Source organism: Rattus rattus, chromosome 2 (assembly GCF_011064425.1).
Source record: "Rattus rattus isolate New Zealand chromosome 2, Rrattus_CSIRO_v1, whole genome shotgun sequence".
Lineage (NCBI taxonomy): Eukaryota > Metazoa > Chordata > Mammalia > Rodentia > Muridae > Rattus > Rattus rattus.
The window spans coordinates 186,209,507-186,231,886 of NC_046155.1; the positions used below are offsets into that span (position 1 = coordinate 186,209,507).

A 22,380-nucleotide genomic window follows, 5' to 3' on the forward strand; every position below is an offset into this window, starting at 1 on the left:
AACAAATTCAATCTACCCTTCTCAGCAGGAGATCCCCTGTATTCATAACACATATTAGAGCTCACTCGGGCCTTCCTGGGCCAATGTCTCGCGGAAATGACCTAGCGGACAAAGCTACAAGAGTGATTGCAGTTGTCTTGTCCCCTCAATTAGACGTAGCAAAAGAATTTCACAGACGATTTCATGTAACGGCTGAAACTTTACGCCGCCGATTTGCTTTGACTAGAAAAGAAGCTAGGGAGATAGTTACCCAATGTCAAAATTGTTGTCAATTCCTGCCTGTACCACATGTGGGAGTTAACCCACGAGGAATCCGACCACTACAGGTTTGGCAAATGGATGTTACTCATGTCCCTTCTTTTGGAAAACTTCAGTATTTGCATGTTTCTATTGATACATGCTCTGGCATTATGTTTGCTACACCTCTAATAGGAGAAAAGGCCTCACATGCAATTCAACATTGCCTCGAGGCGTGGGCGCTTTGGGGTAAACCCAAACTCCTTAAGACAGACAATGGACCAGCTTATACTTCTCAAAAATTTCAACAGTTCTGCCACCAGATGGAGGTGACTCATCTGACTGGTCTCCCATATAATCCCTCAGGGACAGGGCATTGTAGAACGTGCCCATCGCACTCTCAAATCCTATTTAATTAAACAAAAGGGGGAGTCGAGACTCTACCCTCAGTACCAAGAGTAGCTGTTTCCATAGCACTCTTCACCCTTAATTTTTAAACCTTGACGCCCAAGGCCATACTGCGGTCGAACGTCACTATTCAGAACCTGATAGACCAAAAAGAGATGGTAAATGGAAAGATGTTTTGACTGGTCTATGGAAAGGCCCGGATCCTATTTTAATAAGATCCAGGGGAGCGGTTTGTGTTTTCCACAGGAAGAAGACAATCCATTCTGGCTACCGGAACGACTGACACGGAGAATCCTGACGCCTAGAAATGACTCGCGGATGGATCCCTCAGAAACTACCTCTAGTCCTCACACTACCTCTTTGGATTTGGATTCCTAGTACTTCTAGGAATGGGTGGGGGTGGCTCTGTTTGGTGCAGCCCTATGCTGTGGATTAGTATTCATGCTATGGTTGGTTTGCAAACTCAGACCTCAACAAAAACGTGACAAGGCCGTTTTCACTCAAGCACTTGCAGCCATTTGTACAAGGGGCCTCCCCTAAAATTTGGTTATCTATCTTCAAAAATTAGTCGGTATCTGAGTTCTCTGCTCTTGCACCCCATGGGCCTGTGGGCCCACTTGCACTGGGGAGAGAGAGACTCAAGATCCCTTTGATCAGCCCTTCTACATCGCTGAGGTTCCCTCATTGCACGCCGATAGGGTGATCATGACCTCCCACTAACTCACCTTCTGGCTGGCCTCTTTTTAGAGTTCGCCCTAGGTCATTATTCAGTTACTGTCACACAGCACTGTGGTACCCAGGGACGGGCAACTTTCCTCATGCACAGACCGATCTAAGACACGGGGCCTGGTGGCGATAAGGTTACCCTTCGACGGATAAGGCTGTGACATGGAGGATCGACCTAAGACAGGGCCACAGCAGATGGACGTAATCAAGGGGACCTAGACCAGCCTAGACAATAATTTACCGCTATTTATTAATAAAAAAGTAAAGGGGAGATGTAAAAAGGGTCGAATAACATTACATTCGCCACCACTAGATGGCGCTGGCTTCCACTGCGCCCCCACGTGGAAGGCCAGGTCAGTCAAGATGGCGCTTAGCCTTTTACACAAGAAGTCCGGGCCCCTATCGGGAGATTAGCTGTGCGCATGTGCAAGAGTGCCTTCATGCCAGGTCTTTGCCCATTTCCGGGCGCATCGATGAGGTCATGAGTAAGCAACCAATCAGGTGTGGGTGCGTACACGGGGGATAAATAGAGGCACCTGGCCGGTGCACGGGGCTTCCACTAGACAGAAGAGAGAAATAAAGTTGTTGTCTATAGTTAGAATTTCGGTGTCCGCGTGCTTCTTGCCGGCTAGAAGTAGCGCGCTGGACAGTAGGAGGCATCTCCATAAAGAGACAGAAATGGGATAAGGAAGGCACTCAATAATCAATGGGGGTAAGAGCTGTGACTCACAGTCTTGGAGATATGGAACCTAGGGTGGCTAGGTAGGAACCCTGGGGGGAGCAATAGGGATACCAAGCCACCCACAAAACTTTTGACCCCAATGTTTCCTGTCTACAAGAAATACAGGGATATGAGATGGAGCAAAGACTGAGTGAAAAACCAACCAATAACCCACCCAACCTAAGAAGACCCATCCCATGGAAAATCACCAATCCCTGACAATATTAAGGATACTCTGCTATATCTGCAGACAAGAGTATAGCATGGCTGTCCTCTCAGAGTCTCCACTCACCAGCTGATCCAGACAGATTCAGATACCTACAGCCAAACAGTGGATGGAGCTTGGGAACTCTTGTGGAAGTACAGAAGGAAGGATTGCAACCTCTAGAGCAGTTATATAGTTATATAGTGAGTTATCCCAGCTCTGATTCTAGATGACACTTCAGAGCCACATGACCACTAGAACATGGGAGGGTCAGAAGAGTAGAAATACAGCCCTATACAACAGAGCAGCAGATTGAGAAAGAGAACAGTAACAATGAGCATGTGAATGTCTCCAAAATAACCCACACATGCGATGTAATAAGCAGCCTTTTTCAACAATGCTTTTGGAAAATTATCTATCCAGAGGGAAAATTGGAACTGGGTCCAATTCTGTCCCACCATACAATGGCTCAGACCTTCACGTATGCTAGAATAGTGAAACTGAGAAAAAGGATACATGCACAGAAATCCCAAAAAATCAAGGTATGAAGAAGCAGCCTATTTAGCAGATAAATTTATTAGCTTGTTATTAATTGTATGATATGCTAATGCCCAGAATATGAAATAACTAATTATAAAACATTCTTGCCAAAGAGGAATTAGTCACTAACAAAAATGTATGTGAAAAGAAACACCGGGTGGAAAACAGAAGAGTACATAGATGACAGGTGAACACTGACACAACGCTAGCATGCTCTCGCTGAAACATGGGAACACAATTGCCTAGGAGGTTTCTCTTATGTAAGGAGCTAAAGGAATTCATTTCAACAAGAATGGGATATTTCAGCAAAATAGGTAAAGACAATGGTATCGTTGTTTGAAATTAAGAAAGCACAGACTTCAAATTGCTTCAGAAGATGAAACCAAGATTTCAAACTCTATTAAAATTATAGCAGTGAAAATTATTGAATATCAGTGTGACGACAAGAAGAAATGTCCATGGAAAGACAACACACACACTGTTTAAAACTCTGCAGAGACACGAAGCAATGCTTATCAAAGTCCTGATGGCATCATTTCAGGAAATGGGAAATTCCACTATAAAAGAAACAGAACCTAAAGGACATTCAGAAATGTCATTAGTAGATCCGGAAACAAACCTAATGCATGATTTTCCCTAATTTTACAAGATGCTAAAGTTACAGTAAGGAAAATCATTTAATATTGCAATGAAGAGGCAAAAGAAAAACGAATCCAATGGGGACTTCATCAGTGACCTCCAGTCATATAAATTATGTTTTCTCCAAGTACTAATCCTTACATATAAAGTCAATGACATGTAAAATGGGATACTAGTCTTGAATTTTTTACAGTAGAATATATATAAATTTTTCTTCCTCAGAGTGTGTATTTTAGCCAATGGGTATCAGTATTGTATAGAATGTATGTATATGCTCTGTGTCTGTGTCTGGGTGTCTGGTGCCTGCTAAGGTCAGAAAAAGGCATCCTGTCTCCTGAACTGAAGTTATGCATGGCTGTCAGCCATCATGTGAGTGCTAGGAACTGAACCCATGTCCTCTTCAGAACAGCTAGGGCTATTAACTGCTGATTCATTAAACAGTGCTCCCTCCTTAATTCCATGTTCAATATCATTTGAACCTCACCACAGCTAACTCAGTCCCTCCAAAATACCTGGTCTCCTTCATCTCCAGTTTCAAGGGCTCTTTGTTCTGTTTCACAGGTGAGCAGGTCTGGGTGATCAGTGAGCCCTGCACATGAGAAAGAGATTCTTCAGAAAGCACCTAGATTTCTAACACAGTTCTGTGCTCAGTGGAGAAAGAGAAAACATAGTAAGAGGATTCTACCAATGATTCACCAAATGAAACTATTCAGAATATGAAACTATTTAGTGATCATTTTCAGTTAGCCTAACTTGAGTCCCACCACTTCTAATCATAGCTCAATCAAAATACGAGGGTGGATGGACATGGAACAGAATGATTGAGATGACCGCATTATACTCCACTGTTTTAGAATTTATCATGGAATAGAAATGAAAGACTAACACCTCCCACAAAGGACAAATGTAGAGAACATAGTATCACGGGTTTCTCCCCTTTGAGTATTTCACTTTCCTCTGTGAGATGTGCGGCTCATTCAATTGCAGAGTAGTTTTCCCATAAACCCTGATAAGGGGCAAGGGAGACTGCAAGAAAACTATTCTCACCCACAGAAAACAGACTGCTGCACTTCTGCAATACCCAGTCTCTGTACAAAGCCAGCTGAGGAGGGTCCAGGTGTTGTCCCCCCTCCTGAGAGAAGTCCAGAGTCATAGCCCTGACTGCCAACAAATCCTGAAATTAAAAGTCAAAAGAGGTGTTTGAGTCGTCTGTGTTCCTGCAGGGCTTTCCTCTGAGCACTCAGAAGGCAGAGGCAGGCAGATCCCTGTGGGACCAGCTTGGTGTACAATGTGAGACAGACTGGGCAACAGGCTGATAAGCTTATTCTATAAAACAAAGCCAAGTCTAAACCACACCAAGGCAATCTGCCCATATATCCATGGGAAGAGTGTTTTTGTTGGACCAAAGAGGAAAAAGACAAAGAAACTTTTCTCATACACTTGAGTGATTAGAATTACTTAAAAGATGCTTTCTGGTTTCATCCAAATCTATAGTGTATTTTCTAACTGTAAAAAATTGTTTGACTTGATATTCTCTCATTGAGGTATGTTTGTGAGGAACATACTCTGCCTTTCTGGACTTTAATGTGTAGTATTATGGAGTCAGCATATGCAGATACATTTCTGAATGCTATTTTTAATCACGACGTGCATATGTCTCAGATGGAAAACTAATGGAAGTGAAACTTTTTTTTAGTAAATGTTAATGTTTACAATCAAATCTTCCCTGGTCCTCTAAGAGACTAATACTCTAAAACTAAAACACTCCCTGGGGATGCCTAGTCCCCAGATGCAAGGGCCACTCTTTGAACAGGAAAGTGATAAAGCAGAAGGGTTAGAAAGTGTAGGTGAATTTAAATTCCAGGAGCTTTGTCACTGCCACCACAATAGCAAAGAGAATAGTGTTGGCAAACAATAGAAGAGGCCCTGGCAAGCTTAATCATGGTGTGAGCATGGCTCTGGCAGGCCTTGGTCTTCTGCCCCATTCCTTCGGTCTTTCTAAAAACCATTAGATTACATTTCTAAAGGTAGCAAACTGTTCTTTTATTTAGCCACTTCCTCCTCCTGAGGCTGACTACCAAGGTCCAGCTATCAAAGTATTAAAGTCAAAAGCCCCCTTTAGATCGCTTAATTAACTTGCCCAGTCAAAATATACCACCATATCCAAGCCCATTCTTTAAAGTTACACCTGCAAATTTATTTGCGGATGTTTTTCTGCTTGAGTCAGAAAGCAACCACTTTAACTTTTCTTCTCCGCTTAATATCTCTTGTGAAGAAGAGTGGTGTTTGATGGTGGTTTTTGCCTAATCTGGGGTCGGTGGGAAATCCCTGCTGTGCGGTCTCTCCTAACAAGTGCTTTACCAGATTATTCTGTGAATATCCAGGCAACTATAAACTGAATGTAAAAAAAAAAAAAAAAAAATCAGGCTAAGTCCCAATTTATATGATCGGATATATATCGATCCGTTCAAGAGCCACAGTAAAATTTTGAGATCTGGCGTTCTTATTAGCAGCAAAAGAGAGCCTGATCATGCCCCGCTCCCCCTTCCCATCCGTTTTCCAGCCTTGCAACTCCTCTGACCTGGGAGGTTCCAGGGCCGCCAGGCTGCAGGGCTGCGGTTCAAACTGCTGTGCTGCAGACTGCTGACTCTCCCACACCTGCAGCCAGGAAACTGTGTCTCTAGAGAGTTTTCAGGGTTCCGGAGGGAACCAAACGCGAGTCTTCCACAAACTGTTTGAGATCCTAAGAATCCCAGAGGTCCCTCAGGAAGGCGGGTTTTCCTCTTTCTCTCCTTAGGGTCCTAAGTGCGTCCTCTGACCCCACCTCCAACGCAAAGTTTCTCTTCAAGATGTTCAGAGCTCACCCCCTTAGAATCTGCCCAGCCCCTGTTATTTGGCCCCTTATTGTGTCTACCGCCCACTTTTCCAACTCCCCTGTGAAATCCAATTTCTTCTCCTTCCATTGGATTAGAAATGGCTTGTGGGCACTCTTGTGCTGCAGCTTGAGCAAAGATTTCTGTTAGGGGTTGGGGGCGGGGAATTGGGGGTGGGAGTATGTTCTTCTGACTGTTCAGCAAGCTTAACAAAACTAATAAAAATACACATCCCTCTGACTTGTGATGCAGAGGACAGGAGAGCAACAAAGGATATGAATCCCTGCACGGGATTCAGGCTCAATTTTGGACTGGTCAGTTGATTGGTGTGCAGTGATGGGGGAGTCCTTCGACTGCACCATTGTTTTCCTCAAAGTGAGCCAGGCCTGTCTGATCCTGAGCATTCTCTGTGAATTCAGATCCGGGTTTGCTCTTTATAAGATCCTGCTATATATCCCACAAATCCAGTCTGGAAAAGTGTCCTTGTGGGGAAGAATGGGGCACAGGTGGATATTGATATTGAAGCGGGAACTACATAAACATCCTGTATCCTTTCATATGAGTTTCTTGAATGTGCCCTGATTTTGCTATCTACCAGACTTAATAAAACTAATTCTGAAGCCACTAAGTGCTGCTTTCTTTAGATGTTCTTTGGACCTGTGCTGGCATTGTTCTACTGACAAGCATAGTCAACGCACACACCGAAATGTTAAAGTGAGTAACTGAGATGATCAAAGAGTAGTTTTTGTTGTGTGTGTTTTACTGAAGGAGAACCTCCAGAGTGCGTGTGGCATTCAAGCAGCAGCAAAGCCAAAAAGGCCTGGGGGTGGGGGAGGATTCAGAATTTGGCCATTATAACATAAAAGGGTAAATGCACCTCCCATGCCTCTCTAGAAGGAGATCTGCCATGCTTTTGATCCTTTTTCTATTGTTTTCGTTTTGCTTTCAGAAGAGACTGGTTTTCTCTGTGTAGCCCTGGCTGTCCTGGAACTAGCTCTGGAGACCAGTCTGGCCTCAAACTCACAGAGATCTGCCTATCTCTGCTTCCTGAGTGTAAGGAATAAAGACCTGCGCCATCATTGTCTAGTAAGAATGTTTATCTTAAAAACTTCCATTCTGGGTGTCACAAAGCACCTTCAAGCAGAAGAGGATATCTGTGAATTAAAGGCCAGCTTAGTATACATAGAAAGTTCTAGGATGTCAGAAATATGGTGAGACTGTCTCAAAATAAATAAATAAAACCCCCAAACAAAACAAAAGTCGTTTTTCAGAGTGTTTTCTGTAGGGTAATTTCTTTATCAAATTTCAATGAATTACACAAAACTGTTGCTTAAAATCCTTGAGATGGATTGGAGAGTTGGCTCAGTAGATCTTGTGCAGGAGGAGAGTTTGATTCCCACCACCAAATTTGGATTTTAACAGTCTGTAGCTTCTGTTTCAGGGATCTAAAGCCCTCTTCTGACTTTTGCAGATTCGGGGCAAACACATGGTATACATAGCCAAATGCAGGAAAAACACATCTACATATAAAATAATAAATTAAAACTCATTGTCACCTACAAGCACATTGTGTAGGCTTCTCATAACTTCATGAGTGTAAGGCCAGTCTGGTTTATATAGTGAGTTTTAAGATAGTCAGGAATAGGTCCTTCCTCAAAAATAAATAATAATGGGGCTGGGGATTTAGCTCAGCGGTAGAGCGCTTACCTAGGAAGCGCAAGGCCCTGGGTTCGGTCCCCAGCTCCAAAAAAAAGAACCAAAAAAAAAAATAAATAAATAAATAAATAATAATGCTGGCATGAATTTACAAGATTTAAAGTTGCATGCACAGGAGATCTGTGCTCACTATCATGACATTTAAGTACAGTGGTCAAAGCTATGCCAGAACTCTAAAGAGAAAACTCAGGATGTTTTCATCTGGTACATAACCTCACGACCCTTGCCTGTGACTACATTCAGAAAATATGCTACCCTTATTGTCACCACTGAGTAGCAATGTAAAGAATTCCCACCCAACTGAAAAATGTTGTATTTCAATCTACTTAAAACTCTAGAAGGAGATCTGGCATCAGGTAGTCCTTCACAAAGGAAGAACTACAGACTAACAGGAACATTTGTTTATCTTGTGGCTCCTTTACTGCTTTAAACTTATTTTCCCTACTAAATTGTCCCCTACAGGCACTATAGCATAAGAACACAAATCTTTAGAATGTATCTATTTACTCCATGAGGGCCATAAAATACTTACTCTTCTTGCTCAATTAGTTAATCAGTGGAGGACCAAAAGTCAACAATTATTTGTATTTGATCCTTGCTCTACCACATTATCCTTAACTAGCGATCAGTTTTGAAGAGTGTTACAGAACTCTCTGGATTTTCAAGTTTCATCTGCAGAGTACTGTGGAAGCACAAGAAATCATTATCCAGCTGGCAAACTACAGGATTTTTTTTTTTTCATATGAACTGAATTTGTGATTACAAAAATTGTCCAACCTTCTTCCATTCCACAGGCAGAAACATATTTTATTGATGGCTCATCTAATGGTGCAGGGGAAGAATCCATGGTCCAGATATTCATCAATCTGTTAATACCTCTTTTTCTCACTCCAAGTGAAACTGGATGCTTTGATTCATCTACTATAATTAGTTCATACGCCCTTAAATATTGTTTCAGATTCTGCCTACGTTTAAGGTTTATTTCCAGCAATAGAAATTGATTTTTGTCTTTAGATCATATTATGCTCACATTACTACAGTGTCCTATTTGTGTTATACTTCTAAATTTCTTTGGGCTGTACCTCAATTTCAGAGAATGCTTCTGCTGTGTACTCTTCTCATGCAAATTTTTGCTATTATGGGAGTACCTACTTTTATAGAAACTGATAATAGCAGTAAAGATTACTATAGTAGTAGTATAGTAGTAAAAAGTTTTTTAAAACTTCTGACAAGAACACAATATTATTTATATCACAGGTATTCCTTATATTTTTGAAGACCAGGGCACATAGAATATTAATTATCAAAAGCTAAAAAGGGAAGGGGGCATCAGTGATATTCTTGCACTTTTCTTTACTCTTAATCTTTAAATTTTTCCTCGAAGTGATCTATGCTCAAGAGCTCAAAAGCATTTTTCTATAGATTATAAGCTGCTTCTATATTATAGGGTCTAGACAGACCTAGGCGGTTGAAACAGTTTGAGATGTGTAAGCCCAGTTTTCTGAGGAGGACTGGGCAGGGATTTGTATCTGTCATTACAGATGGAGCCACTGAAACATTATGGATTTTTCTTAGGCTTCTCTGGCTCCAAGCCATCAAGGATGATAGCAGAGGGTGGAGACAGTTGAAGTCAGTAGAAAGACAGCAACCCTCCAGCTGAAGAACAAAAGGAGATATTGGCCATATTATCAGAAATCAAGTCTGCCCACCTAGATCCACATTGCCCTGTACACCAAAGGGAAGATAGTCTATGATGCACACAGAACCCTATGTCACTGGAGACTCTTTTTCTAGTGATGTTATATGCTTTGACCTGTGCATCTGCAGTGCATAGCTCTCAACATCTCTATCCAGATCCTGTTATTTTTTTAAATAATTCTATGTTTATGACTGGCCCTTGAGACCATAGTAGACTCATTCATTTATCTGAAAAAAAGGACTGTGTTAATTTTTCCTTGGGGTCTAATCACTTCCTGTTTCTATAGCACATAGCATTTCCATTCCTCTTAGAAGGAAAGTGTGGACTAATGCTTTACCAGACAACAGAACTCATAATCATATAGGTAGGTCTGTTTTCGAGCTGTTCTTTTCTGGTCCATATATTAAATAATGTCACCAACAGTACTGGGCATAGTTTAGATCCTGTTTACACTACTCTTTTCTAAAATTATAAGTACTTCCCTGTTCTTTCATCCAGATGCTGAATTTGAAAAAAAAGAAAAGAAAAAAAGGAAATCATTTAACATGGTGATCCTGTTAACTGATTGGGGTCTTTATGGGAGATTTGTTTCTAACAGTTGGATAATAGACAATGGTGTAATTAAAATTAGCTGGTTCTATGGCATGTTCATAATTACACTATTTTTTTTTTTACTCTGAATGCACGGGGTCGATAGCTTGGTATAATAGAGGGTGAGCTCCCCCTAGGACTAGGATTTGGTTTAATTAACTGGAACCTGAACAATGGCGTATTTGGAAAATCCTGGCAGCATTAACTTCAAATCAGACATGGTCCAGTAATTTTAGACACACCTGTTCCATTCATTTTAATTCTGCTTTTGTAACCCCTTTCATATAACTTCTTGTGTAAAGTTGCCCTATGTTTTCACGAAAGGTTGCTTTAACATTAATCTTAATCTGAATAGTGTAATTAGTTTTATTGTAAATTATAGTATTATGGTTACCTGTAACTGACCAGGCCATGGGAAGAAGGGTCTATTGTAGCTATTATGATAAATGTTCTTGATAAGATTTCTAAAAAGGACAAAATTGAATTGAATGGCTTGTTACCATCATAGGAATAATTACCATTGCAACAGTCTGTACAAAAACAGTAACATAATTCTCATAATCTATGAGTAAGACAAGCATTGATGAACAAATAGAATCAGAGGTAGAAGAGGCACAACAGATGGTTAATTTGTTGGGGGGATCAGATCATAAACATGAAAGAAAAACCCTAAGTGTCTGTCAAGTGTGATTGGAATTCAACTTACTTTTGTATTACCCCTACAGAATCTAATCAACAAAATTACATGTGGGAACACATCAAAAACCACTTACAAGCTTTCCAAGGGAATTTAAAATTTAATGTTTTTAACATTTTCAGATAGCTTATCAACTGTTTCTTATGAGGATTTGGCTGATGGAATAGCTAAATCATTAGGAAGAATCCCATTGCTGGTGCAGATTATAACAAATAATGCTTTCATTGTCCTAATATTATTGTGTTGATAATTTGCTTATTTATAGAATACTCATGCATCAAATAATTAGACTTATCTACAATATCTTGAATGGAAATCACTGTAGACATATACTGAGTTCAAAAGATAAAATGGATAAGATATCATAATATAGTCCATGAATGATCCAATGTAAGGAGAGTTCTGAGTGCTTATGGGAAACCTCCAAGACACTGTTTTTCCATAACATGGTGTTGTTCCCAGAATGTACTTTCATACCGCTTCCAGGTGTAGTCAACAGAAGTAGGTTTGCTTCCAACCAGTATTTATTACAAATAAAGTAACTTCTGAAAGTGGAGGGTTTCCAAGACAAAATTCTGCTCAAGTAGGAAGAATTGGTCTGTGGGTGTGTATGTGTGTGTTCTATCTTTGAGACAGGGTTTCCGTGTAGCTTTGGCTGTCCTGGAACTCACCCTGTAGATCAGGCTAGCCTCAAACTCAGAGATGCACATGCGTCTACACTCTCCCAACATAAGTGCTTGAATTAAAGGCCTGTACCACTACCACCTGCTAAGAATTGCTTTTAAGTGATAAGGAATGAAGAAAACTATTGAAAGGTTATTAAAGGGGCTTTGATATGTGTAGGATCTGTGTGCAAAGGAGCTCTGATCCAGGGAGTGCCTGAAATTGGCATTAAGTCTGTGCAGACAATTGACGTCCCCTGATGATTATGGTCAGTCCCTACTAACTTTTGTGACTCCTGTCTTGAGTTCTTCAGCTCTGAAGGAGCAACTTTGATACCAATTATCACATAACCATCTGCTAATACAGTGCACTGGCTTGACTAAGCCTACAAACTTTTGTGTTTTAGTATTTGTATATGAAACTTCTACTATTACTATGCTCTGTGGTTTTACTAAATACTTCCCCAACTTTCTTGAATACTGAAAAATAATTTTCCTGTACGTTCTTGGGGATTTTCTACCTGTGCATGAACATACATGTTGTCACAGCTACAGATTATCACTGTAAAGTTATTGCCATCTTGCTATTGACAGGTTTTCACTCCAGAATGAATATTTTAAAGGTAAAAAAAGAAAAGGGTGTCTTTATTAAAGCACTCTATTGGGTTTTCCTTCAAGAAGAATTTCCAGATGTCTAGTAGGAAAAGGCTTTGACAAATTCAATGTTATTTCTTCGGGGTCTCAAGAGGTATTTCTAGTATGCAGCAAGGCATAAATGTAGCACAATGGCAAACATAAACATGAATGTCTCTCTAATACGAATTTTCTGCTGTATGTCATTTCAGGGAATAACTAAAGGCTTGATGACATTCTTTAGATTAACACATATTGTCTTCAATTTTTAGGTTGAACAAGTAAAATGTGATGAAAGGCTTCCGACAGTGAAACATTTCAGAATTTTTCTTCACTATAAACTCTTGATGTTTTCTAAGATTTAAATATTCCATAAAGGTTTCCCCAGGTCTCTCATGTTCATAATGTTTCTCTGGAGTGGAACCTGCAGTGGTCACTAAGAACAGCCCTCTGGAAAAAGCATATACCACATTATTTACTGTGGAAAGTTTTTTTCCCAGGAATGAATTTTGTGATGTCTTCTAAGGTTTGCCAGTGTGGTAAAGGATTTGTCACATTCACTACATTTGTAAGGTTTCTCTCCTGTATGAGTTCTGTAATGGATATTAAGGTGTGATAAATGATAGAAGGCCTTGCCACATTCTTTACAAGCATGAGGTTTCTCTCCTGTATGAATTTTCTGATGTGTTCTGAGCGATGAACATTTTGTAAATGATTTCTCACATTCATCACATTTGTAAAGTTTCTCTCCAGTATGGATTCTGTAATGAACTTTCAGATGTGATAGTAGATAGAAGGTCTTACCACATTCTTTACAAACATGAGGTTTCTCTTCGGCATGGACTTTCTGATGTGTTCTGAAAGATGAATATTTGGCGAAAGATTTGTCACATTCCCCACATTTGTAAAGCTTTGCAGCATGAGTGCTCTGATGTCTCCTACAAGTTGAGCAATGTGCAAAGGATTTGTCACATTCATTGCATTTGTAAGGTTTCTCTCCAGTATGGATTCTTTCATGGCTTTTAAGACAGGACAACTGGGAAAAGCCCTTCCCACACTCGTTACATTGGTAAGGTTTCTCTCCAGTATGGGTTCTGTAATGTACTTTAAGGTATGACAACTTATAAAAGCACTTACCACATTCTTTACATTTGTAGGGTTTCTCTCCAGCGTGAATTTTCTGATGTATCCTAAGTGTTGAACACTGGGTAAAAGATTTCTCACACTCCTTGCATTTGTATGGTTTCTCTCCAGTATGAGTTCTGGCATGTTTTCCAAGTTGGGACAACATATAAAAGGACTTACCACATTCCTTACACTTGAAAGGTTTCTTTCCAGTGTGAATTTTTTCATGAGCTCTAAGAGATGAGCACCGGGTAAAGGATTTGTCACATTCCTGACATTTATATAGTTTTCCAGCATGCATGTTTTGGTGTTCTCTAAGAGATGAGGAGTAAGTAAAAGATTTTTCACATTCCTTACATTTGTATGGTTTCTCTCCAGTATGTATTCTGGCATGTTTCCTAAGTTGGGAGAGCATATAAAAGGATTTAATGCATTCCTTACATTTGAAAGGTTTCTCTCCAGTATGAATTTTTCCATGTGCTCTAAGAGATGAGCACCGGGTAAAGGATTTGTCACATTCCAAACATTTGTACAATTTTTCCTCATGGAGGTTCTCGTGTTCTCTAAGAGAGGAACAGAAGGTGATGGATTTGTCCCATTCCTTACATTTGAAAGGCTTTTCTCCAGGATGGACTCTGTAATGGGTTTTAAGATCTGACAGCCACCTAAAGACCATGTTATATTCTGTGCATATCCATGGTTTCTCTCCAGTATAAGTTCTCTGATATGTACTGAGGCTTGAGCAGGTCCTGAATCCTGTTCTACGTGGGTTTTCTCCACTATGGATTTTTAGTTGTACAAGTTTTGGGGTAAAGCGAAAAGTTTTATCACATTCTTTATATACTTTCTCTCCTATGTAGATTCCATGACTCTGACTTACATTTGAAAATAAACTTAAAGATTTGCCATAGTCTTTATATTTAAAAGGTTCTTCTCCAGTGTGTATACTTTTATGTCTACTGAGGTTTGGTGATTCAATACAGGCATCCCCGTAGTTACCAAATCTGTATTTGTTGCAGATTTCTGGAGTATTATTTGCTTTGCAAAGTATCCATCTGGAAGATTCCTGAAGCATTTTGCCAAGTTCATTACATTCACTGGACTTCCACTGCATATCCACATACTCGTAGATGATACTCTTTGAATCTGGATCCAAGACCTTCTCAGATTCACTGCACACTTGATGCTTCTCTGGAAAATGAGTATAATTAGGGAAAAGGGGATTTGAAGAATGATTAATCAGATTCTATATCTGAGTTCTTTGAGATAAGTAAATACAATTCTGAGTTCTCTGAGATAAGTAAATCCAGATCTTTAGAATAGAGTTCTGTGCAGAGGCTTTTCTATTATTTATTATCACTGTGTGGAAGCCACTTTATGAATTCTCAGAAGAACCTCTATTCTGATCTCTATCACTGATATAGCCTTTTCATTCTTATCTAAACTGCAAACTTTACAAAACATAGAACAAATGTTGAAGAAACAAGAGTGAACTTGGGAACAGAGCTCTCTGACAGATTACCTTTGAAATATGTTACTCTACGTAATTGTTTTCCCCAGAAATATTCTAGAAATGTTTAACACTAAATTCAAAATATCGTCACTTAACAAGTGTACTGCTATACAATCCCTGCTTAGAATAATCAAATTTCTTTTGACTTTACAAATTTTATATAAACTTGATAGAGCTAGGTGTGGTACAGTGTGATGTTAATCCCAATTTATCACACAGATGCAGACAGATCTCTGTGAATTCCCAGCCAGCCTAGACTACATTAGTGAATCCAAGGACAGCCAGAACTTCATAAAGAGATTCTGTCTCAGGTACAAAAGTAAACAAACAAACAAACAAAAAAACCCACACTGATAGAGATTTTTTCCTTAATGATTCATAAAAATTCATCAAAAAAATAGATGCAAAGAAAATCTTTTTAGTAAATATCCAAGGCTATAGCTAACCCAGGGCAGGGATGTCATGGGTAGTTGTTATATAGTCTTTATTTCAAACCTTATACTGTCTGCTATCTACAAACTCAGCCCTGTGTTCCCTGCCTTTCTTTAAAAAAAAATTCTCAAGTTTGCTCCTTTCATTGATTTCTAAGACTATGTTGTAGAAGGATCTTTTCGCCCATGAGGATAATCAATAGGTGTAATACAGTTGCAAGAAAGGAAATTATAGAGTTATCCTACTTCAGGGACTCATGTTAGATTTATAATGTACAAAATTGTTCCTGAGGACAGTAGAGAGGTGGTAGTATAAAAAATTTCATATCCTCACACTAGCATATAGTACATAACAAAAACATTCACTGACGACATTGTTCAGTGAACTCTCTAAAACAGTTAGAAGCTTGCCACTAGACAGTAGACTAGGATACTACATTTATAAGTAGGAAACAAGGAAGACTGTTTCTTAGGTATTCAGATAATTCTTTCTTTTTCCAATTAGAATACTAAAATTAGAGAGAGACCAAGACAGAAAACCCAGTTGTTGAAAAGCAACAAATCCTGTGTGAGCTGGATGAGGAAAGAGAACGGGAACAAAGCAGATGTTCAAGTCAACAGCAGAAACAGGACTCAGAAAACTGACCATGGGACCATGAGAGATTCACCAGAGAAAATAATCTCTTTGACATTGTCTCAGTCCTATATAGGACTAATTCTGAAAGTATAGAGTACTAACAGGGAGATTCCAATTCTTTGTTGTTGTTGTGTTCTTTTTTACTCTTTTTGTTGAGACAGGGTGTCTCTGTATATCCTTGGCTGTCCTGCAACTTGCTCTATAGACCAGGCTGGCCTTGAACTCACAGAGTTCTGCCTCCCTCTGTCATAAAAGTGTGCACTTTTATGACACTGCAAAATTCCAATTCTTCTTGATCAGAATATCAATGCCAAAGACTCTAGAGACCAGAAAGTGTGTAGGATTCAGATGTGTTTTTATATGAGATCACTTTAAAACCAGTTGAAATATTTTCAGGTACTGGCTCTGGCAAGCCCTGTGGTATGCAAATATAGAATAATTATAGAGCATCATGACTGAAATTTATAATAAAATGAAAACAATAAATTGAGTACAAAGAGTAAAGAAGTTATTAAGACAGAGAGAGCTATGAAAAATACAGAGCACTTTGTAAAACCTGATAGTATGTTCCTTATTTTCATTAAATATTCCCAAAGGAGAAGATGCAAAGATGTTTCAAGAATGAGACAGGCAGCATAATCCTTTAGTCTTAACAGTTGGAAGAGGCAGGCCATCTCTACGAGTTCAAGGATGGCCTGGTCTACAAAGTGATTCCAGGACAGCCAAGGCTACACAGAGAAACCCTGTCTCAAAAACAAACAAACAAAATATTTGAGACAGAGTGGCTACAGAGATGGCTCAGTGAATAAGAGCACTGGATAGCCTTCCAGAGGACCCAGGCTACATAAACAACATGCACATGGCAGCTCACAACCCTCTGAAACTCTAGTTCCAGGGAATCTTAAAGCACCAGGTTACTAGTAGTGTACAGACATACATTTGGACAAAGCCTCTATACACAAAATTGAAATTAAAAAAGAAAACTGAAACAAAGACAAATAAAAAAGATTAATATATTATATGAATATTATGATACATGTTAGACATATATAATACATATATAATACACACACATACACATATATTTACCATGAATCCACTTCAGATCTAAAGATACAAAATGTTGACTGAAGAAATTATACAAAGATATCTGTGATGGTTTGAATGACACTGCCCAGAATAGGCTCATATATCGCATGCTTTGTCATCAATTGATAACTGAAGAAGGAGTTGAAGGACACTTGATAGGAAAGTGTTACTGGGAGTGTATTTTGATGTTGGGAAAGCCAATACCAGGCCCAATGCCATTCTGCCTGCTCTCTGTGAATGAAAATATAAAGTGCTCTGCTATCCAGCACCAGGCCTTCCTTTCTGCCTGCCACCATGCTCCCCACCATGATGATAATGGACTACACCTTTGAAACTATTTGAAAACCTCCAATTAAATACGTTCTTTTATAGGAGTTCCCTTGGTCATGGTGTCTCCTCAGAGCAACAGTGGCCTCTCTCAAAAAAAAACAAAAGACAAAAACCAAACAAATAGATAAACAAAAGCAGAAAAAAAAAAAAACAAAGCAAAACAATACACACATAAATGATGAATGTTTAAATAGTCTTCTTCTGTCCAAATGGAATAGAACTCCATGAGTAACGTGGAATCTGACACTGTAAGAGCATGATCTTGCTCGCAAATGGGAAGACAATATGGAAGGAAGGCCATATTCCATAAAGACCCTAGCAATTCCTATCTAAATACCGAACACAATACAATTTGTGTAAGAAACACAATAAATATTTCTAGAAATATATAGAATCTCAGAGAATTAAACGGAGTTGAGATGTTCTCATAGCAGAAAGTGTAACCATATAGAGATGCTCAGAGAAATACACATACACACACACACACACACACACACACACACACACACACACACAAACACACACACTTGCTTTTTTTAAGACAGGGGTTTACTATGCCCAGCCGGCAAGAATTCATTCTGTAGACTAAGCTACATTTTAGCTCACAAATATCTGCCACCTTCCTGCCAGTCTTTCACTGAGATTCACCCAGGGCTGGAATAAAAGGTATGCACAACCACACCCAGTTAAAGACACTATGATTAATAAAATAATAAAATTATAGCAATGAAAACTACTTACTATTGGCCTGAAGACATGAATAGTTACTGAGAATCTCTCTCCCTTTTAATCAAATAAAACTGTATTCATTTGCAAGTACTTCCAATAGATTACAATAGTAGTACTTCCAATGAGAATGATAATGTCTTCCAACATTTATAGTAGGACACATTTTGAGGACACTGTACTAAGTAAAGTTATCAAGATTTATTACACCAGGCAGTGGTTATCCACATCTTTAAACCCAGCACTGGGCAGAGGCAGAGGCAATAGGCAGAGGGCAGAGAGCAGGGGGCAGGGAGCAGGATGCAGGGGCAGAGGACAGAGGGCAGAGGCAGGTAGATCCTGTAAGTTCAAGGCCAACCTGGTCTACAGAACAAGTTCCAGGATAGCCACAGCTACATAAAAAAACCGTCTTAAAAAAAAAAACAACACAAACAAACAAACAAACAAACAAAAATTCTCTAGTAAGACAGAACATGGCAAAACCGTTTTATGTGTTTCCTTCCTTTTTCACTTGAGCCCCTCTTTCTTGCTCATTCACTTACCTCTACCTGGTTTGGTCACCATCTTCTCTCTCTTCACCTTCCAGGGCATGCAAATTTGCTCCAAACAGGGGACCAGGTCTGTCTTGCACATAATAATACCTACGTATTAGAAAGTGGCACACACACACAAAAAGTAGCACATTATTTTGTTGAATTCTATAGGACATACTAGATATCTAAGAGATGACATAATATAAGGCTATAGATATGATTTGCTAGATGTTATTTTCATGTAAGAGTCTTACAAATATTTATGGAAGTCTTAAATAGATGGCTCAATGGTCAAAAGGACCAGCTTTTGTTCCCAGCTCCTGGGGAAGCTCACACTTCTCTGCAACTCCAGATTCAGGGCACTTGTTGCCTTCTGCTGGCTAGTTGGGCATTTTGAGCTGCAGGCTAACAGCTATACATAAGTAAAGTAAAGAAAGCTGAAGAAATACTTAGGGAACATTTTCAGTTTGCAGACCAAGTTCTGCTTCTAGCTAAGATTGAGTCAAATGCAATGATGGAAATGGAACTTTAGGATGCGGTGGGTGGAAACATCTGTGACTGGTTCTCTGAATGTATTGTGGACCCGAAAGTGCTGGGTCTGGCATGGTTGCCTAAGGGGCAGTGTGATACTGTTTATGCCCCTGGAGCATCACCATGGCATTGATCCCAGCATGCTCTGATGATTGCTATTGCCCTGAAGCTGATCTGCTGTCTCTTCTGTTTTACTTTCGATCTCCCTTTCTTGGGAATATACTTCCCCCGTTACTCAGAGCTAATGATTCCATAATAAATGGAACAGATGCAGTTCTCAGGACTGAGGAATAATGGAGATGCTCATGAGGCTATGGGTGACAAAGAACAGGCTTTCCACTTGGCCTTTAGGGCCATGGGAAAGGATCTAGACAATATAACCATAGAGGCCATAAAAGCCTACATTGTTCTTTGTAGAAATTATTGTAGACTTGGTTAAACTTGGAGTTATGAGGAGACATATATACCCTCTGCTCCAATGACTGCCGCATTAATTTAGCCAGGATGAACTTGGGGACATCAAGGATAGAGAGTTAATATGGCCTCAAGAAGAAAAGGCATGTATAGGAAACGGAGAAACCTATTAAAAAACAAAAAACAAGCAAATGATAAATGGGTTTATTAAAGGATTAAAAGATGACATTCAAGCATATAAAAAGTTAGTACTTCATTCTCCTGGCTACTTGAAGGACTGGGGATGACAATATCTAGAGAGATATTAGAGAGCATTAGCTGCTTCACTTGCATAAATTTTAAAACTTTGTAAGAAATTATTTTAACCTTAGAAGTCTGTCACCTTTCTGTTCTTAAATGAAAAGTTACGAAAGACTGTATTAGGAAACTGCTAGAGCTGTGCCTAGATACCAGTGAAGAACAGACTGTGTAAACCTCTAAGAAAATGTGCTTTTCCTTTGTGTTTGTTTCTGTTTTAAGGAAGCAGGGGCTGAGACTAATGATCTGGGATTCATAAAATTTATATAAATTTAGGATTTCTGAAAAACTTAATAATGGTCAAAGCCTTGATGATGTAACTTTAGTAAATAAATACTAAGTTCAGGCTATCTGCTAGGAAGAAGGAAAATGAATAAGAAGACTGAGGAAGGAAAAAGGATGAGAATAATGAAGAAGGTAAGAAAAAGGAAGTAGGAAGAAGAAACAAGAAGAAGGGAGAATGATGAGAATCCTCAGGCAAAGAGAAAGCGCTTGTATTGGCAGTTACATCTACCATTGACTGAGTCATTATTGAATCAGTGCAGCTCCCACTCCCCCCTTTCTCAGACCTCAACAAAAGGAAGTCTTCATAACACCCCCAAAAGAGAAAACATTAGATACCAGGAAGAAGTAGAATTAACATAATTTACTTAGTTTCCTATACTTTCTTAGCTAGCTACTCAGAGAGTCTCCACATCTAAAAAGTAGATATATATCAAGGATGAGTTAGGAATTCTGCAAGAAGAATGTTCTCACCCACAGACACCAGGTTGCTGTAATTCTCCAACATCACACCAATGTACAAAGCCCTCTGAGCAGAATCCAGGCATTCCCACTCCTCCGAGGAGAAATCCACAGCCACATCGCGGAATGTCAACAAACCCTGCAATGAAAATATTTACCATGTGCAGAATCCTTTCCTGAATACAGAAAGTATACGGAAAACAGGAACATTTTTTATTCTTCTGCAAATGCAGAAGCACAGTTATTCAGGAAGCTGCTTTCTGGAATCATAATACTTAAAAACACATTTTCCAACTCTGAGAAAAAGGGATGACACCATATTCTCAGAAACAATATTCTTTTGGGTTATATAAGATATAAATTTAAGGTTTGGACAGAGAAATATACCTTCTATGAAGGCAGTGTTAATTTCACATAGAATCATATTTTATGTATTTCAGACATAAAATTTGTGATGAGCAAAATTGTGCCTCTAAATATCATAACTGTAGACCTCATTAAAAGATTGACACTGGATCAATCTTTCTTTTATCCTCAGTTATAGGATTAATTCAATTGGGATGCTAATGCTCTAGGATCCATGCTCCAGCTCCACAATTTTCTATAGCAGAGGCAGAAGTTGAGAAGCAGAATGTATGGATCAATTTAATGTCAAAGAGTCTTAAATACTAGGCATGGCAGAACACACCTTAAATCCCAGCACTCAGGAGGTAGAGCTAGGCAGATCTCTTTGCATTCCAGGCTTATATAGTGAGTTCGAAACCAAGGCTGCAAAGTAAGACTCTGCCTCAAAATAATAAATAAATAATGTAAATAAATAAGTCTGTCAGAGAGTCTTGGTTTTCTCATAGTAAGAAGGGAATAACAACAATCGAAATTGCCAATTCTCCAAACATTCATCATAAGTGAGTTTATTTTATGAGGCCAGGTACAGTGGCGCATGCCTTTAATCCCAGCACTCAGGAGGCAGAGGCAGGCAGATCTCTAGGTCTACAAATCAATTCCAGGAGAGCCAGGGCTGTTACACAGAAAAATCTGCCTTGAAAAACAAACAAACAAACAAAAAAAACAAAACAAAACAAAAAACAAAACAAAATCATCTAACTATGAATTACATATAAAAATCAGCAATAGTCACACATAATTATTTTTTCTAATACACATAATCCAAGAAAGACAAATAGCAATTTCACAAATTTCAGAGAGTTTTATTCCTGAAGAGTTATCAAGGATGCAGGGTGGTGGTGGTCCACACCCTTAATTCCTGAACTTGGGAGGCGGAGGCGGAGGCGGAGGCAGAGAGGCAGAGAGGCAGAGAGGCAGAGAGGCAGAGGAGAGGCAGAGGAGAGGCAGAGGAGAGGCAGAGAGAGGCAGAGAGAGGCAGAGAGAGGCAGAGAGAGGCAGAGAGGCAGAGAGGCAGAGAGGCAGAGAGGCAGAGGCAGGAGAGAAAGAAACTAGAGCCTGAATCTACTGACAATACTTATCACTTTAGCCCAGTGGCTTTCAATCTACCCTGACACTTTAATACAGCTCCTCATGCTGTATCAAATATGTGAACTTCAACTACAAAATTATTTTGTTGTTCCTATATAACTATACTTTGTTACTCTTGTGAATTATAGTGCAAACACTTTAAGGAGAATAGGTTTGCCAGAGGGATCAT

General features: G+C 39.4%; 1 protein-coding gene across 1 annotated transcript; it reads right to left on the minus strand.

Moving 5' to 3' along the window:
- Positions 1 to 11,132: 11,132 nt before the first annotated feature.
- LOC116893504 (zinc finger protein 595-like) lies at positions 11,133 to 20,871 on the minus strand (the record flags this gene model as incomplete). The annotated part of the gene is given in 4 exon segments (XM_032895242.1): positions 11,133 to 12,845; positions 12,847 to 14,663; positions 18,741 to 18,839; positions 20,730 to 20,871. Coding segments are annotated over 4 exon segments (2,085 nt in total), but the record flags the coding sequence as incomplete, so codon positions are not given.
- Between the last annotated feature and the right edge of the window lie 1,509 nt (positions 20,872 to 22,380).